The sequence below is a fragment of the Arvicanthis niloticus genome, chromosome 9 (genome assembly GCF_011762505.2).
Source record: "Arvicanthis niloticus isolate mArvNil1 chromosome 9, mArvNil1.pat.X, whole genome shotgun sequence".
Classification (NCBI taxonomy): domain Eukaryota; kingdom Metazoa; phylum Chordata; class Mammalia; order Rodentia; family Muridae; genus Arvicanthis; species Arvicanthis niloticus.
Genome location: NC_047666.1, coordinates 77,247,425 through 77,275,185, shown reverse-complemented (window position 1 = coordinate 77,275,185; position 27,761 = coordinate 77,247,425). Strand labels below are relative to the sequence as shown.

The 27,761-nt window shown below is 44.7% G+C and overlaps 1 protein-coding gene across 33 annotated transcripts in view; it reads right to left on the bottom strand.

Annotated features, from left to right (window-relative positions):
- Positions 1-10,455: 10,455 nt before the first annotated feature.
- The window catches only part of Plekha5 (pleckstrin homology domain containing A5), a 165,763-nt gene continuing 148,457 nt past the window's right edge, over positions 10,456-27,761 (bottom strand). For 12 of the 33 annotated variants that reach the window (XM_076940722.1, XM_076940726.1, XM_034511514.2 and 9 more), the window contains 10 exons: positions 26,449-26,498; positions 25,299-25,487; positions 23,838-23,958; positions 22,541-22,656; positions 20,382-20,591; positions 17,350-17,490; positions 16,872-16,996; positions 15,266-15,402; positions 13,427-13,529; positions 10,456-11,305 (listed from right to left, as the gene is read on the bottom strand). In XM_076940722.1, the coding sequence (XP_076796837.1) occupies positions 13,435-13,529; positions 15,266-15,402; positions 16,872-16,996; positions 17,350-17,490; positions 20,382-20,591; positions 22,541-22,656; positions 23,838-23,958; positions 25,299-25,487; positions 26,449-26,498 (1,184 nt within the window). In that variant the 3' untranslated portion in view covers positions 10,456-11,305; positions 13,427-13,434. Of the gene's footprint in view, positions 11,306-13,426; positions 13,530-15,265; positions 15,403-16,871; positions 16,997-17,349; positions 17,491-20,381; positions 20,592-22,540; positions 22,657-23,837; positions 23,959-25,298; positions 25,488-26,448; positions 26,499-27,761 lie in introns of those variants that run through there. The other 21 variants (XM_076940733.1, XM_076940735.1, XM_076940734.1 and 18 more) reach the window with 9 other exon arrangements.

The following is a 27,761-nucleotide window of genomic DNA, read 5'->3' as shown; positions in this document are numbered from 1 at the left end:
CTTTTACAGTGAGTCAGGCACAGCTGGCTGTTGCCAGGTAACTGTGTGGCGGAGTCTAGACAAAATGCTAACTCTAGGTTTAACCCTCAATACTAAAAAAAGAAAAGAATAAGGAATGCCAAGGAAACCATCAAGTTTTTGCATATTTGATTTACATATATTTCAAGACAGGGTTTTTCTGTGTAGCTCTGGCTGTTCAGAAACTCACTCTGTAGACCAGGCTGGCCTCAGACTCAGAAATCCACATGCCTCTGCCTCCTGAGTGCTAGGATTAAAGAAAGGCCTATGACACCACGCTGGCCTAACTTAAAAATGATGTGTATGTGCCTCTTTGTATGTGTGCCATGGGGCATGAAGTGCCTGAGTAGGCCAGAAGAGGCTGTCAATTCCCCTGGAGCTGGATTGCAAGCTGTTGTGAGCCACCATGTGGGGACTGGGAACTTAACCCCAGTCCTCTCCAAAGGCAACAAGTGTTCTTAAGTGCTATGCCATCTTTGGCTTGTATTTGATTTTTTATATTACATTATTTATGGTGTGTGTGTGTATGTGTGTGTGTGTGTGTGAGAGAGAGACAGAGACAGAGAGAGAGACAGACAGAGAGACAGAGAGAGAGAGAGACAGAGAGAGAGAGAGAGAGAGAGAGAGAGAGAGAGACTTGCCTCCTTCGTCTTGCTGGCCCTGCAGTTCCTGCTTGTAAGGTGAGCCCTTGGTTAAGTTCCATTACAGCATTGTCGGTGTGCGCTTCTGTGAAACCTCCTATTCAATTACTTAAGAACACTGGCTTCAGAAGCTGTGAGCTGTTTGGACAGGGTGCTTCAACTAGGACCCAAAAGACCTATGAAACCGTTGTCACAAAATTCCTCAAAATTACGCAAAAGCCACATGATCTTCTTGAGGTAGGGCTGGGGTGCAAACAGAGTGGCTTTCTTTCCTCTGTGTTATTAAGTGTAATTGCTTCGTCCTCACAGTTGCTTTCAAGGAGGGGAAGTCAAGAAGCCACTGCATTATGGATAAGGTTGGCTAAGGAAAAGACCTGTGGCCTAATAGGCAGTAGGGGCTCAGAAGCCCTGACAAACCTGAGGCCCCTTCGTTCAGATTGGGCTTCTGAGGTGAAAGCGAGCCATCTCCATTCATGGAAAGTTTGCCAGGCTCATCTGTAAGGGTAGGACAAGGCCTGGAAGAGAAAGGCGGCATCCACAGCTCCGTCAGTTTTCAGGAAGTGCTGCAAAGGCCCTGTCCACACAGCCTTAAGTCTCTCAGGATTTTCCGTATCATTTGGAGTGACAACACGGGACCAGGGTGGGAATGATGGAAGATATGCCTGTTTGACTCTTACGACCGTGGTGGAGCAGACCCTACAGAGCAGCCATGAAGTTATTTACAGGACAGTGCAACAGACTCAGATAGGAGGTTTGCAACAAACACAGATTTGGCTTTCTGGTTGTTTTGAGACCAGGCCCATGGAGTTCTCCATGAGCTCAGGTTCACGCTAAGGCAGACAATGACCTTGAACTCCTGATCTTTTTACGTATATCATTAGACACAATAAGACAATTAGCCAGGCATGGTAGTGCACATGGGTAATTCCAGGACTGGGTGGGGGGGAGGGCCATAGCCCAGAGAATCACCTAGAGTGAGTCCAGGCTATCCCATCACAAAAAGACAAACAAGCAAATGCAATTATTTCACCAATGAGGGGTTTTTGTTTGTTTGTTTTAATTCACTATCATTATTTTATTACTATTAATTTTTGAGTTTGAGACAGGGCCTTACTATGTATCCCTAGATGGCCTGGGGCTGTCTCTGTAGACCACTAATTTTTTTTTCTTTTTTCCTTTCCTTCCTTCCTTCTTTCTTTCTTTCTTTCTTTCTTTCTCTCTTTCTTTCTTTCTTTTCTTTTTTCTTTTTTTTTTTGGAGACAGAGTCTCTCTGTATAGCCCTGGTTGTCCTGGTTGTCCTGGGACTCACTCTGTAGACCAGGCTGGCCTCTAACACAGAAATCTGCCTGCCTCTGCCTCCCAAGTGCTGGGATGGGATTAAAGGCGTGTGCCACCACTGCCCACTAATTTTTAACACTAGAGATTCCCCTGAAGTGAGTGAAGCAGCACCATCTTGCCCTGCTCTTTTCCTGATTGCATTTTATGTCTGTCTGCTCGGGTGTCTTCTAGTCCCTGAACAGTCAGGTCTGCCTTGGCAATGAATGTACTCGGGACTTGCCAGGACCCTGACCGTGGCCTAAATGCATAGCTGAAAGATCTACGGAATGTATAGCCAAAACAAATGTCACCAGGTTCCCCTTCCACCCAAGTAACAAGAATCCCATTGTGGCTTTCGCCTTTTAAATGTCCTTCTCCTCCTGTGCCAAGGGAAGAGCCTGCTCTGGGTCGCCGGCTAATAAAGGACTCTAACTCAGCCCTTCTGAGTGCTAGGAATAAAGAAACTTGCCATTGCCTGCTTTTGCTTTTAAATTATATTTGTTTGTTTGAGACAGGATCTCACACTGTAGCCCAGATTGGCCTAGAACTTGTCATGAACCTTCTGCTTTAGCTTCCTGGGCTCTAGGATTACAGGAGTGAGCCATCTTTTAAATTTAAATGCTTAAATAAGGAGTGGAAGAGGTGGCCCAGAGGTTGATGCTCTTTCAGAGGGCTGGATTTTGGATCCTAGCACCCATGTTAAGCACATCATGACCCCTGTAACAGCAGTCTCCAGTGGGTCTGATGTCCTCTTCTGGGTCTAGCAGGTGCCTGCACACATGCGGCACATATGGCACATACACATTTAAACACACATCTTAAATGAAATACTAAGAGCGTAGAATCTGTTTTCTCCATGGCTCTAAGTCCCTGTTAGATGGCTGCAGGGAAGTATTTGGTGTTTTAGAGCCAAGGTGTAACCCAAACGTCCTGCCAGCTGATTCCAGAAAGCTCTTCCCCAGCCCCAAGTATGTGTGTGTTTGTGTGTGTTTCTCTGTGTGTGTGTCCATATTAGTCTCCTCTGGACTAGGCCAACTCTTGGCCTTCCCCTTTCTCCTTCTGAAGCATGGGGATTCCACAATCCCCATGCTACCCATGCACCACCCCTGAGCAGTTTCTCCTGCTGAAAGCTCTCCCATTCAGCCTGTCAGCAAGGCTGGGCTTCACAAATGGATAATTTGTCATCCTTGCAGGCAAGATCCAGCAGGCAGCAGAGAGAGCCAGCATGAGTGGAGTATGTGAAGCAGGGTGGAGCCCCTGAGGGGTACAGACTTTGTTAGAGAAAGTGGCTTTGGCCCAGCTCTCTGTAGAAAAGCAGCCAGCCCATTATCCTCTCTCATCTACCTGAGACATATTAACAAACAACTTAAAGCCAAGGGTTTGTAAAGGCTAGCATTCTTAGCCTCAGGATCTAATCTCCCTTTTATTAAGCAGCTCTTGGGTGCCGGCTTAGGCAATGCAGATGCTAAAAAAAACCGGGAATGAAAGATTAACATTAAAAAAGAAACACATTGGCCCATTAAATGGCCCAGTGGGTGTGGGCACTTGTCAGGAGCCTGGGAACCTACAGATTGCCCTTTGACCTCACCATTCAGTACCACTCTTCCCCACCCCCCAAGTGCCATCAAGATAGCTCAGTTTGTAAAGGCACCTGCCATCAAGCCCGGTGATGTGAGTTCAATTCCTAGATGCACGGGAATGAAGGAGGTAGAAAAACATGAAACAGCTTTTTCAATATGGTTCACCTAAAAGACATCTGTAAGACTGAACTCAGTGATCTATATATTCATATCCAGTGTGTGTGTGTGTGTGTGTGTGTGTGTGTGTGTGTGTGTGTGTGTATGTGTGTACGTGTACGTGTGCGTGTGCGTGTGTGTGTGTGAAAAAGGGAAAGACAATCTGAAATGCCTTTCTCTCTTAGCTGTTCATTAAATATTCGAGCAGGATTTCCCCGGAATTCTCCACTTGCCTACCACTCAATCAATGGAAAACTCTGAGAAACTTCCTCTGGCTCTGTGGTTTCCTAACCCTGGAACTGTAGAGTTTGGGGTGCACCCTTACTTTCCAGTAGAGATTGGGGTGCCCCTTACCTTCCAGGCACATTCGGTTATTTTGAGACTTAGAGGACAATGTAAATGGCTGGATTTTAGCCCGTTTTTCCCTTGTTCTGCCTCCTCCTTCCTCCTCTTTCCTCTTTCTTGCTCCTTTGAGACAGGAGACAAGAGTTCGTGTGTGTAACCTTGGCTGCTCTGAAACTATCTCTGTGGATGAGGCTGGCCTCGAACTCACAGAGAGCCTCCTGCCTCTGCCTCCACAGTGCTGGGATTAAAGACATCAACCACCATTGTGTGGGTCAATTTCTGCTCCCTTAAAAGATTTAGGTTAACACCAGGAGATGGAATGCTAGCATGGTCTGAGCCCCTCCCCCACAGAACACAGTTCATTTAAAATTTCTTCATGGCTCTGCCTTGTTTCCCTCCTCAGAGCTGGACTATCCGCCACCATTTCTGCTGGGTACCTAAGCTTATAACCGATTCCTAACACAGAGCACAGAGCCTTATGCTTTCGGTCTCCTGTAGAATTCTTCTGCTTTATGCTTTTGGCTTGCTGTGTTTCTACCTCTCCAAACCTGGAAAATCCTCCTCGTATCTTTAGCAGTTAAGAGGGAAAAGTATTTCAGATTGTCTTTCCCGTTTCTCCCCCCTCCCCCTCCCCCCCACTGGTAATGGATATGTAGATCATTGGGTTTTGTCTTGGGGGGCGGGGCAAGGAGGCCAGGTGAAAACCACTGACAACCTGTCTCATGCTGTTTACTCTATTGAAGAAGCTGGCTCTGGAGTTAGAATTTGGTCTGCCTGCCCCAGATCCAATCACGTTTGCTTAAAAATTTCCTCCAAAGTCTGTGTCCGGGGTGAGGCAGGTTGAGGGAGATCTCCGAGACCATCACCAGCCAGCTGAGTAACCCTCCGCTCCGAGGGAAGCAAGAAGGCAGTTTGGTTCAGTACTACTAAGTAGCAAGTGCCCGTTCAAACTTGGGGAGTCTGATGCCAAGTACTTGAGTCGTTAACTTTAGACATATTTAAGAACAGCACAATTTGGAGAAAACTTTCCTGTTGATAATTAAGTCACTCTCCTGTGCACAATACATCACAAAGTAAACCAAACAAAGATCAGACGGCATCCTGTTGAGACTCTGTACCTATGACACCTCCATAGAGATGCAGTCTATAGGTTGACTACATGTAACGCCTTTTATAAAGACAGGTTCTATAGATTGGTAAACTCATGATAAGGGTTTTGGGGGAGGATCTGGTGTGGATGTCTGGATCTGGTGTCTGTGTGTGGCCATACAGACAGCACAAAGGTCACCAGGCTACTAACCAAGTCAGCTCCCAGCCTTCAGGGTAGGTAATAGGTTATGCAACTCTACCTTTGACAGAATTACCCTGACTGTTTAACATTCCAGGATCCCCGGAGCTTATCTGTGAGCACAGGACTTCCTTGTCTCCCACAGTGGTCACCTGACCTGTGCTAGGAGAAAGGGTGAAAAAAACACAACAGCCCAGGAGAAGACACTACGCGCTTATAATCAGCTGAAAAGTAAATGATTCCCAGTGAGAATTAGGGTTGCTTATCTAATAGTCCCCCTCTTGGTTTTAAGTCTCTAAATATTGCCCCCCCCAATTATATCTAAAACTTTTGCTGAAGTATAAACTTTATCTAAGGATTTGTAAGATTTTCTGAATCTTAAGATTTGTAAATTCATTGGGTGTGGTTAAAAAGATCTGTAAAATCTGTGACAAAAATTTACCTTAAAACTTCTACCAGGGGGCCACAGAGATGGCTCAGAAGATAAGAGCCCTGATTGCTCTTCCAGAGGATCTGAGTTCAATTCCTATCCACTACATGGTGGCTCACAACCACTTGTGATGGCATCTGATGCCATTTTTTGGTGTGTCTGAAGACAGAGACGGTGTACTTATATACATAAAATAAATAAATCAGTCAGGCAGTGGTGGCGCACGCCTTTAATCCTAGCACTTGGGAGGCAGAGGCAGGAGGATTTCTGAGTTCGAGGCCAGCCTGGTCTACAGAGTGAGTTCCAGGACAGCCAGGACTACACAGAGAAACCCTGTCTCGAAAAACAAAAACAAACAAACAAACAAACAAAAAAACTTAAAAAAAACTTAGAACAGGAAGGGTGACAGTAAAAAAAATCTATACATAGGGAATATTATTTGTTACAGGATGCTTGCATGTAATTTGGATTTAAGTTTTGTTTATGAGAAGAGAAATTCTTTTTTTTTTTTTAAAGATTTATTTATTTTATGTATATGAGTACACTGTCGCTGTCTTTAGACACACCAGAAGAGGAAATCAGATCCCGTTACAGATGTTTGTGAACCAACATGTGGTTGCTGGGAATTGAACTCAAGGACCTCTGGAGGAGCAGTCAGTGCTCTGAACCACTGAGCCACCTCTCCAGCCCCAAGAGGAGAAGTTTCTAAAAAGGAAAATACAGGCGTGAGCCTCAGGGGCTCACGAGGGGGGAGGAGTAAATGACAACCACACGGCTTGCCGCCATCTTGACAGATGATTTTGTAACCATGTTACCAAAAATTGTATTGCCATGTTTTCTAATACTAGATATGGTTATTTAAGGTAATAGTCCAAGTTTTAGAATTTAACCTATCAAACTGTTTCTAACCAAAAATTATTTTTTGGGGATACTGTTTTTGCTCATTACATAGTAGCTGATACTGGTTTTTTTGTTTAAGATTTATTTATTTCATGTATATGAGTACGCCGTTGCTGTCTTCAGACACACCAGAAGAGGGCATCAGATCCTCATTACAGATGGTTGTGAGCCACCATGTGGTTGCTGGGAATTGAACTCAGGACCTCTAGGAAGAGCAGTCAGTGCTCTTAACCATGGAGCCATCTCTCCAGCCCATAGCTGACATTGTTAATATTTAAACAAACACAGAAAGTTCATTATATATGAAAGCAAGAAATACCAGATGCTTTCTGTTCAGATTCAGACATTGGATGCCGACTTTAAGTGACTTTTTTACATGGCTTCCAGGTGGTTTTTATGCAGGAGTATGATGTAAACAACCGGCTACCTACAATGGCCTTACCCCACTATAGAACTCTGGAACATGGTCCAGCCAGTTTCACAATTGCGTTTAACTCAGTAATCTTGATACACAAGTTTTCCTCATGTAACCAACTCCTAATGTTCCCCACAAGGTTGTACAGTTGCTACCTCCTGACTTACGTTCTGGATGCCTGCCAACGATTAAGTGTAATCATGAAGCTTTGGATGAACCCGCTTCTGAGGCTCTCTAACGACTGCGCCCCTCATCGACCGTATGGCAGCCTTGCAGCCTTGCAGCAGTTCCCAAGAGACTTACTCCCCCTGATCCCTAAAGGTGGTTTGGGTGACCTCTGAAAGAGGACTGATGGGCCATGGGCCATCCAGCGCATCCTTCTGCTTGCCACTCTGTAGATTGTTTTTGGGACTCAGAACGAATGTGGCTGGGCTGAGGCCTCCTTATGCATCTGTTAACCTCCTTCTCACCAGCTCAGATCAACTTCAGGACCTTCAGGACCAGCCCGGGACTGCAGTGCTCCAAGATTAGAGGATTTAGCATCTGACTGATGCTAAGGATGGAATTTGAGCCCTCCTATGGTAATGATGCTGCTTCCACATGAAAAAGTCCTAACTGGCCGGGCAGTGGTGGCGCACCCCTTTAATCCCAGCACTTGGGAGGCAGAGGCAGGGGGATTTCTGAGTTTGAGGCCAGCCTGGTCTACAGAGTGAGTTCCAGGACAGCCAGGGCTACACAGAGAAACCCTGTCTTGAAAAACCTAAAAAAAGAAAGAAAGAAAGAAAGAAAGAAAGAAAGAAAGAAAGAAAGAAAGAAAGAAAGAAAAAGTCCTAACTGGTTTGAAAAGTGGTCTAAAAACACAGGGACCAGACAATTCCTTCTAAGGTCCCTTCCACACTGGCTCCTCCCCTTCATCCCTCTTTCCTCCTCATCCCCACACTGATACTTTTACCCTGCCTTTTTAATGTTTTACTTACTGAACTTCACCCTGTAACCAACAAAATGCTCCACACAAGCTCTCCCAATAGCTCACCCAACCATTTGTTTCTGATACCTCCTATAGGTGGTTTGAGTGAAAATGGCCTCCTGAGACCTGTAGGGAGTGTGGCACGATTAGGAGGTGTGGCCTTGTTGGAGCAGGCGTGGCTTTGCTGGGGTGGGTGTGGCCTTGCTGCTTGAGGGATATTTTAAAAAGCCTGTTTGTTAGACAGAGCTCCTTAAGGAAAGAGCTGAGACAGGGATTATACCCACAGAGCCAGGGGAATGCTTAAGTGGTGCACGCAGGGGCACTGGTCCTGTCCTATTTTACGCTTAAGAGAGCTGCGACAGGCTGAATCCCACAGCACCGGATTAGTTCTGCCAGCTGTATTATTTTCAGCCTTTTCAAGTTTCAGGTTGACTTTTCAATGTAAACTTCTTTACAGTTAAGACTTCAAAATTGACAAAAGAAGAAAGTATACAACATATACTGGTAAGATAAACTAAATAAGGTCTGGAGAGATGTCAGGAATTAAGGGTGGATACTGCTCTTCTGGAGGACCCACGTTTGGTTACCAGCACCACATCAGGTAATGTAAGTTATGTTTTAAGTTTTAATCACTGTGCCTAACAGATAGATCTATGAAACAAACAAACAAACAAACAAACAAACAAATGCCTCTAAGCTGTAAGCCCTTGCCCAGGGTCACATAATTTCCTGAGATGCTGGAGGCTGATGTTCTCATAAGATAACAAGCCACAGGCTTTCACTTCCCTAAACAAGTTTGGTTGACTCAACTGCACCAGACGTGCTTGATCACATGTAGGTCAGAGTTACCTAGGCAGAAAGTGGGTCAGGATGTCTGCTTGCCCCACACCCCACCCAGCATTAGACTAAGACAGGAAGTATATCATTTTGTAAGTTAGCCTTTATAAGCAGCTGGTCAACGTGGCTCATGACCATTCTTTTCTGGGAACTCCAGAATAGACCTGGTCAGAATCCATTATTATCCTGGCCAGTATTTAATTAAAGGTTGCTTCAAATTTGGCTTCATATTGTAATAGTGGTCTTATTCTTGCCTGGTGGGATTAAGGGTAGCTCACAACTGCCTGATATCTCTATCCTCAGTGAGATCCTGAACTCATGTGCACATATAGACACTTAAAAGAAGCAAATCTTTAAGCAAGGAAAGAGAGACCCTCCCCCAAACCCAAACCCTCAGAGAAGCCCAAAAACTTGGAAAAGACAAAAGCCACCTTTCATCATGATAAAGTCACCTCGTATCATGTTATGGCTGAGAGGGCATAGTCTGGGGTTTTTCTTTTACATGCCTGGATTACGGTACCATGTTTACAGAGACTGCACTATGTTGGCCTGTTTTCAGTGATCTACACAGACTCTAGCTGAGCACATTTCCCTTTGCTTCCTTTTGCAGTGCATGCATTTATACACCTGCATTTTGAATTAAGCCTAAATCCTTTTTAGTGTGTCATGGGGTGGGGACTGACTTGACCAGTGCCAACTTCTTTGGGGCTATTCTGCATGGGAATCCAAAAAGCATCACATTTCCCTGTGCTCTGGAAACAATGTATAGCATGAACAAAAGGTTAGAGGGGAAGGAAACCTAATTGATTCTGAAGAGCGTGAACATCTGCAAAGAATGTATCCTTAAGAAACCGTCTCCGAGGGCCACTCATAAAAACCTGTCTAGTTCCTCATGGCAGAGGCAGCCCCAACTGCCCCTCCCCCATGTTCTCTCTAAGTACACTGGGACTGCAGCTTGGAGACATGGAAATAGGGTAGGAGACTTCTCAAAACTAACTGCTCATTGGTGTTAAGCTGCAATTTATGAGAAGCCGGAACAGTGATACGGTGGTCTACACTGTGTTACAAGTGGATATGAACTGCGGTCGGCACCATCTTTCTGTGTGCCCTCAGGTTCCTCTATTCTGTTTCGGAGGGCTGGATGCACAAGTCCTTTTAATGATGTTGCCCAGGGACACAGGATTAACACACTTTTTCTTTTAGAGGTCATGTGGGTCTCTGATTTTTTTTCCCCGTTTCTTTTTTCTGGTGTTGAAGTTAAACATAGGGCTCACACATGCTGGGGAAATGTTCTACCTCTGGGCTACACTCCTGGTCTCAGAGTCTCCATTTTTCCATGAAAAGATTCTAGCCAAACATGGTGGTGCATGCCTCCACCTCTAATACTTGGGAGCAGAGCCTGGCAGTCTCTCAAAGCTGGTTTACATAGCAAGTTCCAGGCCAGCCAGAGCTACAGAGCTACATGGTGAAATCTTGAAACCCTGGAGAGCAACAGATAGATAGATAGATAGATAGATAGATAGATAGATAGAGGAAAGAAAAAATATTCTAACACAAGTGATTTAAGAACATCAACATTTATTTAACATGATAAAAAAGAAATGAGCTATGAACATCTGCATTAAACTATAGTAAGCAGCCTTATTACATGTGCTCACTGTGTAACTTCTACACAATGAACATAATTACATCTGTACACAGACCAAGTACTGGATCTAAAAGCCTGCTTATTGCTGTACACATCGATTCCAATGACATAAGTGTCCAGTACTGTAAAATACCTACGCTTGTAATTGTTTGGCTTTTAAAAAAAAGCTAAGCAACAGCATTTGTGGAAGCAGATGGAGCGTGGCAGGAACTGCTGACGATGCAGTTGACTGAGGAGGGGTCAGAGCTAAAAACAGGACGGACTTCACTTAGCAGTGAGAAATGGCACATTTTAAATATATTTATATAAAATTTTTACAAATCAAGTGTCAAATGAAGCACTGCAGAAGCCAAGATGGGAAGAGAAAAGAAGGGAGGCAAACGAGGGTCACAGGAAAGTGTAGCCGCACTGAAAAGCCAAAGAAACCCAAGGTCACTGAGACCCAAGCATCCAGATCTGGGAACTGCAACCAAGCAAGCTCTGATGGAGCGTGCACGCGGGAGAAAGCACCTGACTGACAACGCTCTGAACTTATAGCAGCAAGCCGGCGGAGGACGGTGACCTTGACACTACGGAGTGCACATACGGGCCATTAAAGCTATTTTGGAATAAACATTTTCCAAAGGTGATAAAATGATGCTCTGTGGTCAGAAGCATCTGAACTATGAATTTCATAGATTTAAGGTATACTGTACATCTTCTTACACCACGGAGGTCGGTCCACAGCTTCAGCTCTGTGTGCTCTCAACAGACGTCAGTGCAGCTGGAAAACACGAGAGCGGAGGTTACTTTTGACATCTGCAAAGCTGATGACTGCTATGTCCCAAAGTAACCAAGGCAGAACAGGTGACAAACGTGGCCTGGAAATCTCTAAACCAGAACACAGGATGGGTGGGCACTTTCTTCATTTCCTTAATGAAGGAACAACTGAGGTTGCCAAGTGTGATGCAATCAATCACATACACAGCAAGCAGTTCAGATCCGTGAAGAAGGCTGGCTCTGCCCAGCTTCCCTACTCACTCATCTATAGCAGCACTTGTGCCAAACCCACAGGTTCAGAGAATCATGACATGTGCACTGGCAAGATAAAAGTAGCGACAGTGTCTGTGCTACAGGTTAGCTGTGTGTGGTGCTCAATAAGAGGAGATGAGAAACATCAGTGTTGTCTGTGCCTAGCTGTAACACCCATTGCCACTTGAGCTGGCATAAAAGGTAAGACACAATCCAGTAACAAATGACCAAACCGGTGCGTCTAAGGTCCTACTGTCCTTTGTTACAGGAACAGTTACTGTAAAATAAATTATGGCCTGATCAAAAATTCATGAGGACACCCTTTTGTTTTGACATGAAGCTCAGGCTGGCCTGGAATTCTTAATTCTCCTGCCTCTTCCTCCCAAGTGCTGGGATTATTGGTGTACACCATCATGCCTGATTCTTTGTGATGCTGAGAACTGAATCCAGAACTTCATGTGTATGTGCTATACCAACTGAGCTACATGCCCAACTCCTGTAGATAGTTTTGTGTTTAGAGACAGGGTCTCACCATGCAGCATTGGTCTTTGGAGCTCACTATGTAAACACTAGGCTGCCCTCAAGCTCAGAGAAATTCATTGGTGTCTGCCTCTCAGGAGATGGGATTAAAGGCTATATGATACCTGGCCCTGTGAATGTTCTCACTGTCCATTTGTTCACTAACAGAGGTAGAGGACACCTGTTAGGCCACAAGCATGTTTATGTTTCCTGTCTAGTGTCATTGTGTCACCAGAGTCACCTTTACACAACCAAAAAGTTCTGTGAGTGAAAAAGGCAAGCCACAGACACAGCTCTAACACCCGGTCATCCCTAACTCTAGCAAAGCTCCTCAAGCCAGTATGGAAGCTGCACCACAACCCACAGGGGCTTCAAGTCAAAGTGCAGAGCTACGTCAAAAGCCAGGATGAAGACAGACCCCAGACAAGAGGCTGCTGCACGGATGGCCAGGCACATCTGAAGACTTTCTCACAGCTTGTGTTACTGCTTATGACCATTCCAGAACTTATGGTAACTCAAAAGTTCTCAGCATTATAAGAGGTGGTAGATGCTGGGGAAACATGCAGAAGAGGCGTACACATTCTCACTTCCGTTTTTTTAGGGAAACTATTTACTTGTAAGCACAAATCTGTGAGTAAAGTAGGTTCTGTGCACACAGTCTGTATTGTTTAAAAGTAGGAGTCTGGTGTGTGTGAGATGTCAGTGATATAGTTTAGCAGTGCCTATGAACATACTGATAACTCAAGTTCAAACCCCAGAATGTTCACGGTGGCAGGACAAAACTGGCTCCACAAAGTTGTCCTTTGGTCTTCACATACTTGTTGTGGCACACTCATGTGGCATATCATCCACATGTGTGTGGCACACACACACACACATTACATACACAAAACACATATTGCTACTGTGTAAGAGTAATAAAGAAGGAGTGACTCAGAAAGTCACCCTCTCTCTATCCTGGCTCCAGCCATGGTTTCGGGATGTCAAAGCTCTACCAGAGACTGTATCTTAAAGATCGCTTCATCCAAAGGGCAGCACCTGCTTCCTCAGCCCTGAGTGTGGGCAGGATGTCCCGGTGCACAGCTGCAGTGCTGCAAGGAGGGCCGGCACAGGCTGCTCACTGCAGATTTTGCTGTATTTATGGATGATGGTATGAGAGACTGAGAGAAAACACCTCCAGAGACCAACTCCCTGCAAGGCCAATGTGAGAAACCTGAAATATGGCCTGGACTTCACATACATGGCCTGGTGCTCTGGTGGCACGCAGTTAATTCACTTGCTGTCCCAACAAATGGATACAATCCAAGTAACATCCTCCTAGCACAAGGCACCAAAAAGAGAAGAGAAGACATACTTCTGAGACTACACACACATGAAATGCGATCCTTCCGTGAGCTGGGGTGGAGTGGGCGGGTCTGCTGCCGTGGAGGAGTCAGGAGACGGGGGCAGACTTTCCACTAAAACACACCAAGAAAACAGAAGGTAAGTACATACACACAGAGACACATATACATATACACACACGAGTGTTGTTTAGAACAAAGATAGTTGATATTTATTGTGTGTTTGTGTGTGCTCGAGTGTGTGCATGTTTGTAGAGGTCAGAAGACATCTTACAAATCCAACTAGTGCCGGGCGGCGGTGGCACAAGCCTAATGCTACACTTGGGAGGCAGAGCAGGCCTCTTGAGTTTGAGGCCAGCCTGGTCTACAAAGTGAGTTCCAGGACCACCAGGGCCACACAGAGAAATCTCGTCTCGAAAAACCAAAAAGGAAAAAAAGGAAAAAGGAAAAGAAAGAAGAGTTAAACGGGTCTTCTGAGCATCCACATGCACCATCTGGCCTGTTAGTCCTTTTCTTGCTTTGAAGTCAGTTCCCAGCTATGTCAGAAAGTGCTGTTGCATCTTTCCTAGTTCATACCAAGGAGGTGTCAGCATTGCAGGCTTAACACCACAGCAGCACTCTGACCCAGAGCAGCTCTAATGGTTGCAGAGTGGGAATTCCTGTGCTCACTGCCTGGTCTGCAGCTGAGAATGTCTCACAGAGAACATAGCTACACAGACACTTTCCTAAGGGCGGCCTCAGCCAGCCAGTTCATTGTTGCTACTCTCTTTGGTATCAGGCCAGCATGACAGCGAGTTTAAACGTTTAGAGGACTGAAATGGGTTTTGCTTACAGAGTACAGGAGGCAGCAGCAGGAATGAAGAACAGTATCAGAAGGCCAAGGGTCCAGCCCACACTCACACAGCACCACCCAAGAGAGACAGAGACAGACCAGCACAACAATCTTCTCTCTAATGTGCCGTGCACATCATGGGGTTCCCATGACACATCAGTGTGCACCGGGGCACCAGTCACAGCAGACACAACTCCGCAGCTCCCAAAGATTCAGCTGTGGTTTCTAAGGATCCTGGCCTATAAGATTTCCATGTAGGAAGAAATCTTTAAAAAAAAAAATGTTTTAAATTATGTAGCAGGGAGGGCATGGTGGCACACACCTTTAATCCCAGTAGTCACAAGGCAGAGGCAGGAGGAACTTGGTGAGGTTGAGGCCAGCCTGGTCTACAAAGCAAGTTCCAGGACAGCTGGGGCTGTTATCCAGAGAAACCCCGTCTCAAAAACAACAACAAATGCACATGTGTGTAGAGGTGTGCACCCGTGGTTTCCAGGACAGCTGGAGCTGTTACACAGAGAAAGCTTCTCTCAGTAACGACAAAAAATATTTGTCTCTGTGGAGGAGGGCGCAAGTCATCTCAGGCGCTCAGGGCACCTCATGAGGAGACAAAGTATAAGAGCAGTAAGCAGTATGTAACTTAAGCACTGAGCCATCTCTCTAGCCCTAATGACTTCTGAGACAAGGCCATGCTATGTTAGTACAGGTTAGGCTTGAACTGCCTCAGCCTCCTTGAGTACAGGAACTGCAACAGAGTCACCATGCTTGGCTCTTTTAGAGAAATAGTTCACTGTGTCATGGTTGAAAAATGAAACGAAAACTAATTCTCTGAGCCCCAGGCCACGCACGGTGTTAGAGCAGGCACAGCTGCTTCCTCCACAGTCCAGGGACACACGTGAGGCTCAGGTACAAAGGCAAAGAGATTACACAGAGAAGTGAGTCCCTTGGTAGACTTCCCTGTAGAAGCAAAAGCCCCCACTAACGGAATTCGTAAGCTTGCAGCACGCACGCACGCACGTACCTGTGGTTTGTGTCTCCCTAGGAACCTCAGGAGCTGGCTCAGAAGAAGCAAGAGTTTCCTCCTCTTCATGAAGACTCTCTGCTCCGTCAGGGGGGCCTTCCGCTTGATGGTTTGTCATGGCCGCCTCTTCCTGAGAGCTGATGGGAACAGACTGGCATGTTAAAACTTGCGGGACACCACCCAGCTTCTTTGTCCTTCTGATACGGGTCTAGCTACACGGCCTCAGCTGCGCACCACCACACCTGCTTCCTTCTAACCTTCTAATGGAAACTCATACTGCACAGAAGCTGGGTGTGTGGTCTACTGTACAGAAGCCAGAGGCAGCGTGATTACAAGTTCATCCTGACGTTGGGAGTCCTCAGCCAGCCTGGCCTACATGGGACCCTCAACAAACACACTCACACCCTCTCATACAGAAAAGATGCTACCATCTCTATTTAATAACTTAATGTATTTTTATAATGTTATCTTCCTTCTTATAAAATGCAGAACAGAAAAACTGCAGCAAATGATGTATGAAAGCTGCCTACTCAGCGCCAGCCATGCCTCCTCTGCCACTTGTGTTTCAGCTAACCCTCACATGAACCCGACTCCCTAACCCAACGTCTTTTCAAAGTTATTTTCCATTATGTACATGGGTGTTCTGTCTGCCTGTATACCTGCATACCATATGCATGCATGGTATCCTCAGAGGCCAGAAGATGGCGTCAGACTCTCTGGACATGGAGTTAGAGATAGCAGTGAGCTGCCATGCGCACTTTGGGAATCCAACCGCAGTCCCCCGTAAGAGCAGCCTGGTGCTCTTAACTGTTGACCTATGTGTCCAGCCCCTAGCCAGGGTCTCTGCTTGGACTTGGTTACACTGGCTGTACAAGAGCTCCTGGGATGCACCTGTCCCTGCCCAGCCTCCCGCAGTGTCAGCTACAAGTGTGCTCTGTGATCTTCTCAGCTTGTATGTGCACACCAGGATCTGAACTCATCACCTCCTGTTTGCACAGAAAGCACTGAACTCATTTCTCTAGGCCGGGCAGTGGTGGCACAGGCCTTTAAAGCTCCCAGCACTTGGGAGGCAGAGGCAGGAGGATTTCTGAGTTTTAGGACAGCCTGGTCTACACAGTGAGTTCCAGGACAGCCAGGGCTATACAGAGAAATCCTGTCTCGAAGGGAAAAAAAAAGTCTATTTTTGACTCAAACACTTGCTTTGTTTGTTTGGTTTTCTGAGACAAGGTCTCTCTATGTAGCCCTGGCTATCCTGGAACTTGCTCTATAGTCCAATCTGGTTTCAAACTCAGAGATCTGCCTGCTTCTGCCTCTCCTCCCGAGCCCTACCAGACCCAGTTTAGCTCACTAAGTTTAAAGAATCACATGGCTGGGCTGCAGGGGATGCTCAGCAGTTTAGAGCACTGGCTGCTCCTGGAGAGAACATGGCTTCTGTCCATATGGCAGCTCACAATCGTGTGTTAAATCTAGTCCTGGCTTCGGCAGGCACTGCACATACATAGTGTACACATATACATGCAGGCAAAATACACATATAAAAATAAATCAATCCTACAAGGAACCTCAGCTTTCTGAAGCGTCGGTCCTTTTCTTCTTTAGCTCTTACCTGCAGGACCCATCTGCAGGCACCTGCTCTTCATGCCTTTCCTTCTCCATCACTTCCTCACAAGTCACTCCATTTGGTTCAGGTGTGTAAAGCATTTCATAAAAAATACTTTCAGTTCTTTTTAGCTACAAATAAGAAAAAGTGATCCTCAATGTTTTCTTAGTATACTTAATATTAGTAAACCAGAAACAATCACATTAATTAAAGATTATGCCCCCCAAATAGTTGTAGATAAATCTAGATTTAGGTATATTAAAAATTAACATTATTTACTACTAAAATGCATAAGGTCATTTATACAAGAGATAATGCACATTACAAACATAGTTATTGGGTAATATTTTTATGTGGTGAACACATCTATGAAATTAAAAAGAGTCTGTCATTTAGACTCAGAGCTCGCTGACTGACAACACACCTTAATTCCCTCAGTCTCATCTTCTCAATCCCCACCACTCTTCCATATCTGCACTTTTACCTTTCTGCTGACGCCTGCATTTTGGGGTCCAGCTTCTTCTAGGCGAGCAATTTCTGCTGCTGGGGTTTCATCGTCTGGCTTTGTATCATTTTCTCCGTGGATGGCGTCTAGCTCCTCCACGTTATCATCCCTCCTTAGAGTCTGCTCAAAACACAGAGAGCATCTTTCTTTATGTACTTACACTCGCTGTTATTGTTTTGAGTCAGGGTCTCACTCCAGATTGGCCCAGAACTCACTAGATAGCTCAGGCTGGCCATGAGTTTGTAGTGAGTCTCTTTCGGGCTTCATGAGTTGGTAGGATTACAGACGGGCCTTGTTACGTAGCCCAGGCTGGTATGGAAATTGTGATCCTGTGCCTACAGCTCTTGGACAGAGTGGTTCTAGGTGTGTACTACTGCTGCCTAGCCTTAAAGCACTTGGGTTTGACTATGTGTCTAAGTACAGATGTCTGTGTATATGGGTACTTGTGGAACCAGAAGAGTCAGATCTCCTAGGGCTGGAGGGATAGGTGGCTGTAAACTGCTTCCTATGGTGCTGGGAACTGAACCTGGGTCCTCTAGAAGAGCAGCCTGCACGCTTGACCTCCGAGCCATTTCTACAGTACTCCTGTTTTGTTTTGTTTTGTTTTAGACAGTGTCTCATTAGGCATCCCAGGCTCCTAAATGCTGGGATAACATGCTTGAACAACCACACCCAGCTTTCGCTCTGTTTACTTCATAAAGCATCCTTACCCTGGTACTGTGCATGTGTGTGTACATTAACAGGCATTGATGTGGAAAAACAAACCCAGAGTTTTACTTACAGGGAAGATTTCTATTAAAAAAAAAGTATAAATGAAGGGAATATTTATTTTTCTCCTTTTAAAATCACCCATTCTGCAGTTTGTAAAATATGCCATAGTTCAACAGTCAGAGTCTAATGCCCACGAGCAAGGTCTGCTCTTCCTGGATGGAAGGAGAGGTGGACCAGGGCAGGGAAGCACTGACAGCTGATGTAGTACCTCTAGGGGAGTGTGCACAGTGAACATGTGGAAGAAATGGATGCTGGCTGTCTACACTGCTGAGGTGGAGACGTGCAGGGCAGCAGACTTAGAGTCACCTTTCTCCATACAAGAGGCTGTGTTAAGTCATGGTGCAGGGGAAGATAGGCTTGTAGTGCTGGGAATTAGACATGGGGCCTTGCACATGCTGGGTAAGCAACTGGTATATATATGCTTCCCAAGTGAATGTCAGCTGTCATGGCCTAATGTAGCTGACACAGTGTAGAGCTTTCTGGAGCGTCTCAGCCTCTGTCAGACTGCCCGGAGGATCATTTTCTTCACTGCTAAGGGTCATAGGAGAGCCAAGCTTGCTGCGGGTAGTGTGACCTCTAGGCAGCAGAACCTCCTAGCTCCCTTTGATGATGGACTTGCAAGCCAACCAAACTCTTTTCTCCCCTGAGTCGCTCTTGGGTCTGGTGTTTAACCCAGTGACAAGTAAATAAGGACAAGGCCTGTCCTGCATGCCAGTTGGCATGTGTTGACAACTCTTACACGTCTCTCTGTATAAACAGGTCGTGCTGTACCATGAGCCTACAGCGGTGATGATTAAGCCGCAGGTGATGCAAGGCATCCGACAGTTGCTTTGGCTCTCATCTCTCGAGCACAGGGTTATTTTCATTTAATAAGCCACCACAGCTTACTATTATAATAATCAAATCATATAAAGCGCCGGGCAGTGGTGGCGCACGCCTTTAATCCTAGCACTTGGGAGGCAGAGGCAGGTGGATTTCTGAGTGCGAGGCCAGCCTGGTCTACAGAGTGAGTTCCAGGGCAGCCAGGGCTACACAGAGAAACCCTATCTTGAAAAACCAAAAATAAATAAATAAATAAATAAATAAATAAATAAAAATAAATAAAAAAATAAAACAAATCATATAAAGCGGCTATCTCTATGGTAGACCTAATAAAACCTGATAAAATGTTAAGTCTATGTAACTCAGCTGAAGCAGTCGTGATGGTGCCTCCTTGTGGCCCGGATCCTTAGCAGGTTAATAAAGGACTGCCTGGAGACAAAGTCAGGTCAAGGTCACATGGACAATTAGTGAGACTCTGTCTTAAACTTTTTTTTTTTTTTTTGGGGGGGGGAAAGCTGGGCATAGTGGTGCATACCTTTAATCCCAGCATCTGGGAGGGCAGAATCAGGAGGATCCCTGTGAGTTTGAGGCCAGCCTGGTCTACAAATTGAGTCCAGGATAGCCAGGACTGAACAGAGAAACCTGGTCTTGAAAAGCCAAAAGAAAGGGGTGGGGTGAGGTGGGGATGCTGTGTCTTTGAAGTGGAGGCAAGAGATCAGGAGCTCAAGGTCATGATGTGTGGAGAGACCTGTGTTATCCTCCCACCATGACTAACAATAAAGTGAAACAGAAAGAGGCTGGGTGTGGTTTATGCCTGCAACCTCAATACTGGGAGAATTGCCAGTCCAGCCTGGGCTACATAAGGTTCCAGCCTGGTCTTGTTGCAAACAGCAAGGATAAAAGAGAAACTAGTCAGAGATGACTCAGTGAGTAAGGGTGCTGCTACAGGCAAGCCTGACAACCTGAGTTCAATCCTGGCCAGCTGGAGGGAGAGAACCAGTTCCTACAGGTTGTACTCTCCATATGGGTGTTGTGGAGTACACACCCACACATACACAAAACAAAGAAACAGAACATCAGTCCTACCTACAACCTTAGCCTGCTCTGTGATGCATGTCTGTAACCTCAGTTGCAAGGGGACCACGGCAGGAAAATGCTACCCAAGGCCTGCCTATGCTTAAGCAGGAGTTCAAGGAGGTCCCTAACACCTTGGCGAAGTTGTATTAAGGGCTGGGATATGATTTTGAGACAGAGTATTACTTAGCCTGTGATGATGCCCATGGCTAGTGGCCCTTCTGTTACTACCAGCTGACTGCCTCTTTGTAGCATATTAAATAAGCCAGTTTTCTTATCAAACAAGGAGAAAAGATGTATCTACAACAGTCAAAAGCAATTACATCACAATGAAGTCAGCATACCTGAGTGACCCTGAAAGGGCTGTCCCTCACATCTGAAGGACTCTGTGAGGGAGACGGGTCGCAAGCACCGAGGACATTCAGCCCCTTCTTCTTCTCCCTCAGGCAGGCCTGCTGGTGCCTCCTGATCCTCTCCAGCTGCTCCTCCACAGTCATCCTCGGCCTCGTGCTCTCAGCCAAACACAGCTGTTCCACGGCACTTCTTGGTCTCTCCTTAAAATTAAAGTAAGTCTGTGAACGCACAGGCACACACAGGCACGCACAGCCCCTCAGTTGGTAAAGTACTTGCATAGCATGCACTAGGCCCTGAGTTGGACTCCAGACACCGAATCAACCAGAAGTAGGAGGATCAAGGACATCTTCGGCTATTCAGAGTTCAAAGCAAGACTGGAGTGCATGAGACATTGTCTCAAAAACAAACTAACAAATACGTCTAAAATATCATGAATAAAAAATGTTGTAAAGTAAATTTACAGATTTTTGTCTTCAATACCAATAAAGGAACATCAGAGGCATTGACCTGTGGCAGAGCGTTGGCCTCCGGGTCTCCAGCAGCAACATTACAAAAGTTAGCTCAGCCAACAGTAAGGGCGACCGAGAGCTGAGACAGCCACAGGGCAGCCAGCTGTCTTAGAGAAGCCTATGCTTGTGCTGTCTTTCTGAGTGCCTCTCTTTCTCTTTCTCAGCATACCCCTTTAGTCCCACCACTTGGGAGTATAGCCAGGCAGATCGTTTGTGAGTTCAAGTCCAGCCTGGTCTACAGACTTCCAAGATAGTCAAGGCTACACAGAGAAACTGTCTCAAAAACCAAACAAAACCAAACCCCCCAAACCAAACCAAAATAAAACTATCCTATTAAACTCCAAGGCTGCTTTTAAAAGACAGTGCTGGGGCTGGAGAGCTGGCTTAGTCAGTAAAGTGCCTGCTGTCTTCATGAGGACCCGAGTCTGGATCCCCAGCACCATGAGAAAGCTAGGTACAGCAGCTCCTATCTAAACTCCCAGTGCCTGGGTGAGGGAAGGTAGAGGGGAGACAGGCAGCAGGTCACTGAGATTCCCTGTGGGGTCTCCCCCCACCCCATACACATACACAACACGCGTGTGCCTTTCTGTTGTAGTGATACCTTGGGGAGCAGAGGCAGGCAGGAATGCTGTAAGTTTGAGGCTAGCCTGGGTTACATATTGATGCCTGTCTTATGAAACATAAATGAATAAGTGGTATGGCTTCTCTGAATAAAGTTAGTCCATGTCTCTAAAACAGAAAATGGCATAAACCTCAGATTAAGAGAAGCGGGGGAGGGAAGAAATAGGCAGAATACTTACATAATGAACATTCTTCCACTTTAGAGGAATGTAATATTTTTCGTCACACATTACTATGAAGTGACAAGTCAAGAAAATACCCTACAATGTTTTTTGATTAACAATAAAAGTACAGAAATATTATTTTCTATAAAGTTAGTTTTCATAGTTCTAAACTATCATAAATAGCTAATATTTATGGCTTTTCCGTGTGTCTGTTTCATTTTATATAAACTGAAGGACTTAGAAATATTAGTCACACTAGGAAAGAAAAATTGTAACACACTTTATATAACAAAGATTTTAAAGTTAAGCACATTTTTACAATCTGTGGGACAGAATTCATAGATTTCTTGGTTTCCTTGGTCTGAGTTGGCAGTTGGAGGGTATGGTGGTGTGTACTTATAACACGTAAGAGGTGGAGGTAGGATCTACATAAATAGATCTGTCTTAAGGAGAAAAGAAAGCCTCTCTTAATAATACTACTTTAAAACTATGACTACTACATTAACCGTGATACATAGCTGTTAGTTTTATCTTAGAACTGTTTTTATTTTGGGAGTAAATTTTGAGACAGGGTCTTTTTTAGTCCAGGCTGTCCTCAAACCCAGGGTACACTGCCGTCTCCTGACAAGTCAGGATCACAAGCATGTGCCACCATGCCTTGGACTATCTTATTGTCTTTACTGTTAACAAGACAAGGTGTCACTGTGCAGCCTGACTGTGGACTAAGGTTTAGGCTGGGGTTGACCAAAAGATACTGTGATTGGCTGTCCTGTGAGATAAAAACAGAAAGAAGACGATGTTCCTAATCCAACTCTACCAACAGCAAGCTCTCAGCAGCAGTGAGGAGGCCTATACCGTTCTTAGCTCCGCCATCTTCTTAGTCTTCCTCAAGGTCACATAGGAAGCTATCGTCGAGGACTCGGGTGTGGGTGACTTCGTTCTCAGAGGAACTCCGACTGGAAAGTGGGAACCTGAAAGTTAAAGCAGTGTAAGTCCCACAAAACACCCGTGCCCTGGTGTGGGGCCCGCTGAGCATCACACTGGAGGGCTTTGCTGATTATGGATTCTAGTGACTTGGGACTGGACCTAAGCCATGAACAGTGATCTCCTGCAACTTGACACACAGGCTCCCAGGCACGCAGATCTGGTGGGCCGGGAGAGAAGGCTCCACAGTTAAGAGCATCTCCTGTTGTTACCGAGGCTTGGGATTCCATTGTCAGTACTCATGTTAGGCAGTTCACAACCAGCTCACCTCCAGCTTTAAGGGGTCCCGGGTCCCTCTCTTTCTCCTGACCTCTGAGGGTACCCACACATGAGGCACAGATAAAAAAAAAAACGCACATAAAAAAAATCTCAAAAAGATTAGTTCATTATATTTTTAACTATGTGTGTGTGTGTGGTTTCTGGTTACTGAACCTGGGTCCTCTGGAAGAAAAGCAAGCACTCCTAATCACTGGGCCAGTACACCATTCCTTTGTTTGTTTGTTTATTTTCGAGATAGGGTTTCTCTGTGTAGCCCTGGCTGTCTTGGAACTCACTGTGTAGACCAGGCTGGCCCTGAACTCAGAGATACGCCTGCCTCTGCCTCCCAAGTGCTGGGATTAAAGGTGTGCGCCACCACTGCCTGCCTGCACCATTCCTTATGGTGACTCTTTTGCCCAAACTTTTCTGGGTCTTTTAATTTTAATTTCTGACATAACACAATAATAATTTTAGTTTTGAGACAAAGTCTTGCTACATAGTCATAGTTGGTCACAAGTTCATAGCAATCCTCTTATAGATTTGTGTCAACATGTTTCAAAGTCTTTCTTCCTTTCTTTCTGTTTTTTTTTTTTTTTTTTTTTTTTTTTTTTTTTTTGACAAGGTCTCATTATATAGCTTTGGCTGTCCTGGAGTTTTGAAGTTCACTATGTAGAATGTAGACCAGGCTGGTGTTGAAGTCACAGAGATTCACTACTTCTGCCTCCTAAGTGCTGGGATCAAAGGTATGCATCACCACATACAGATCAAAACCTTTTTAACTGGGAAACTCAAAGGGATCTCAGAGATTTCAAATATGAGATCACCGATTTATGTCCATACTGGTTGAAAATGTATACTAAAACATCTGAAAACAAAGACATAAAAGAGGTAAAATACTGGAAATGCTGACCTTTAACAACTGGAGCTTCTGTCTCAGAAACTGGCTCTGATTTTTCTTCACCATTAGATTCATCAACTTCTGCCACTGTGGTCAACTCTGGCTCACTCTTGTAGAGTCTGTAATCTGGACCCTTGAATAGAAGACATGTGATTGCAACAATACACGTTGCACATTCACAACGCCCCGTCCCTCTAGGTAGGCAGCTCACTGCTACAAGCCTTGTCTAGCATCTGAAAGGTCCTGGGCTCAACTGAAAAATAAGTTTGCTTTTAAAGATGCAAATTGAAAGCCCCAGATGGCTACTTCTGACATAACACAATACATGTCATGTGGTAACTGAGTGGAAAGAATAATTCAAAGTTTTTTTTTTCCCTTTAGGAAGATTTTTCATTAGTAAAACTTACTATTTTAAAATTAAGAAGACTCCTAGAAACAAAGTATGCTTTTTCTTCCTGTAGGTATTCAAAGGCCTTGTACATGCTCTAAAGATTTATTTATTTTATGTATATGAGTGCTTGGCTTGCTTGTTTATACATGAATCCCACAGGTGTGCCTGGGGCCCACAGAGACTCCCTGGAACTGCCATAATAGATGGTTATGCATTGCAAAGAACAATAAACCGAATCTGAGGCCCTGAGCCACTTCTCTAGCTCTCTGTATGCACGTAATTATCCAAAGCTATCCTTTTGACCTCCCAGGGATATTCTCCTTCCCCCCCCCCCCCCCCCCCGAGGTTGCTCAGCCTTGGCTGCTGTGTAGTCATGGCTCTCCTGCATCTGCCTCTCTGAGTGCTGGGATGACAGGTGCTTCATACCTGGCCCAAAGTCACATTTTTATCATGGTCAAACTACGGTCTAAAACAGTCATAGAATCCAATAACTTTTTTTTTTTTCCCCCTGCTTCGAGACAGAGTTTCTCTGTGTAGCCCTGGCTGTCCTGGAACTCACTCCATAGACCAGGCTGGCCTCAGAGATCCGCCTGCCTCTGCTTCTCAAGTGCTGGGATTAAAGGCGTGCACCACCACTGCCTGGCCCACTGCCTGGCCTGTCTTCACTTCTTATCAAAGCCTCCTTTCCAGTCGCAGGAAGCACTGCTCCCTGCCAGTGCCTGCAGCCTGCACCCTTGCATGGTTTCCTAAACTGCCCAGCTCCCATCTGTTTTGCTATTTCCCTATTTTCTGATCTCAATACCCTGTTGTCTAACACTATGAAATGGCAAATTTAAAATACAGCTTGATCAAAATGTGCAAAGTAACCACTTTATGAAAAATGGAATATTAAAATTATGAGAACATTAAAAAATGAGGATGATAAAATGTAAATTGGAAAAACAAAGGGTAATGTTATATGCAAACAAAAAAGGACTAGCTAAAAATGGAGTTATAGCAAAAATAAGCTAGAGTATGAAATAAATTAATTTTAAAAATGAGCAGGTATACATGATCATTCTGTGGCCACTGCAGCCACTTACACAGTGAGATCCATTTCTTGGATATCCTTGAACTTGATGAATCTTCTTTTCTTCAGGCAGATGCACGGGGCCCCTGCTATAACAGAGCAAGGAGCTGCTATCACTGGGCAGAGGGGGGATTATGGGAGGCTGCTCTGTAAAGTCATAAGACCGAGGAAGTGGAGGCCGAGGTGGGACTACTTCCTCTTCCTAAAGATTGTAGAATAGTCACCTTATTTAGATAAGCAGATTGGATTAAGCATTTCTAAACTGTTTTCATTGCTATATTAACTTAGTTACTTTAATATGATTAAAGGGACACTGCCAAGCCAAGATTCTTAGTTTGAAAAACCAACACAATTTAGCATGAGAGTCAATAATGGGGTTTTAAATGCCATGTCTGCTTTCTCCTACATGTATGGGGTAGCTTTACCTACCCAGACAGGTTACTATGTGAATATACTGTACTTCACTGCAAAACCGGAAGAAAAAAGAGCTGGCTAAAATAAATAAATAAATAAATGAATAAATAAATAAATAAATAAATAATCTTATGTATTTTTGATGTCTTTGAGACAAAAAAAGAAAATAATTTCTTTTTTGGTTTTTAAGCAAAACGCAAGGGCACAGATTTTCTTCAGTTAGGTTGACAGTATCTCTTTGTTGTTATAATTTCTCTACGGCATGCACAACCAAGCCAACTTTAGCAACCATCCTAGAAATTTTATCACACATAAGAAGCCATGATAACTATTTAAATTACAAGGAAAAAAGAACAATAATGTTAAAGTTTTAACAGACAAAACACAGTCACTAATTTGAGTTTTGCATTTAAGGAAGAAAAATCATGTTAGAAGTCATTAAGACACCAAATAATTAAGGCAGTAATGTTTTAAGATTAAAATGACCTAAATATATTTATATATTTAAAAAACATTTTTTTCTCTCCTGAGAGTCTTGCTATGCAGCCCAGGCAAACTTGCCTCCTCCTGCCTCAACCTCCTAAGCACTGGGGTTACAGGTATGCACCCCCATCCCAGGCAGGCTGAAACTGTTTCTTTCAGGAATAGAGAAGATGTAACTACTTTTATTTCACTTGTTAATATTTCAAGTTAGCTAAAAAACAAAAAAACAAAAAAACAAAAAAAAACAAAAAACAAGCCAAACTTACCTCGCTTTTGTACTTAACTGATGAGAAAGGCTTTGATCCTGCCAGACCTACTGGGAAAATTAGAAAACATAACTAATTATATTAAGGACACTTTCCTTTCTTCTTGTAGTCTCAGTCTCAGTGTCTCTGTCTCTCTCTTTCTCTCTTTCTTTCTTTTGGTTGTTTTCATCTTCAAGAGAGGGTTTTGTAACTGCCCTGGCTGTCCTGGAACTCACTCTAGACTAGGATGGCCTGGAACTCAGGCGTAGTTCCCCACTGACCAGCCACACAAAGAATAATTTCACAGAAACCCACAAAAACAATAATTTCAGTTAGCTTAGGTTATTTTAAAGTTGAAGTTCCATGTATGTGTTTTGTGGGCATGTGTATGCATGAGTGCATGTGTGCACATGTGTGTGCACGAGTACATGTGTGCACAAGGTGCACATGTGGAAGGCAGAGATGACTTTTTGGAGTGCGTTCTGTCCTTCTACCGTGTGCGGCTCAGGGATCAAACCCAGGTGTCCAGTCTTGCAGCCAGTGTCCTTACCCACTGAGCTGTCTCACCAGGCCAGGCTGGTTCTACTTATTTTAAATGAAGTCTTCTCTGCTCTGTCTACCCAGCTACTGCATTCAGGACTTTGCTATGGAGTTATTCTTGCCTGCCACTAACTGAGGCTGGCCTCAGACACAAGGCAACCCTGGTTCAATCTCCCCATTGTTAGGGTTATGGTGTTAGCTATCACATGTGGTGAAGCCTTCAGTTTCTTTCTTTTCTTTTTTGATTTTTTGAGACAAGGTTTCTCTGTGTAGCCTGGCTGCTTGGAACTTGCTCTGTCTGTACACTAGGCTGGCCTCGAATTCAGGAATCTGCCTGCCTCTGCCTCCAGAGCGCTAGGATTAAAGGTATGTACTACCACCACCATCTGGCTCTAAATATTAAATTAAAAATGGTATTCAGGGCTGGAAGATGGCTCACCGGTTAAGGGCACTAGCTGGGTTCTCAGCTGGAGCCTCACAACCACCTTTAACATCTGTTGCCCTCTTCTGGCCTCCACGGGCACAAGTTACACAGAGGAACATGGAGGCAGAACACTAGTACACATAAAGTAAGTTTAAAAAAAAATCTTAAAAATAAGAAAAGAAAGGATACGTGGAAAGAGGTTTCCTCAAGCATTATTGGTATACACAGTCATCTTTTATGAGACCAATCTGGCTGTCGTCTTTAGAATGCAGAACATACTAATTGTTTACACTGTGGGACCTGGTGGAATGGTGCCTGTCACAGAGCGACTTACAGACAGTAACAAATGGAACTCTAGACATAGCACATG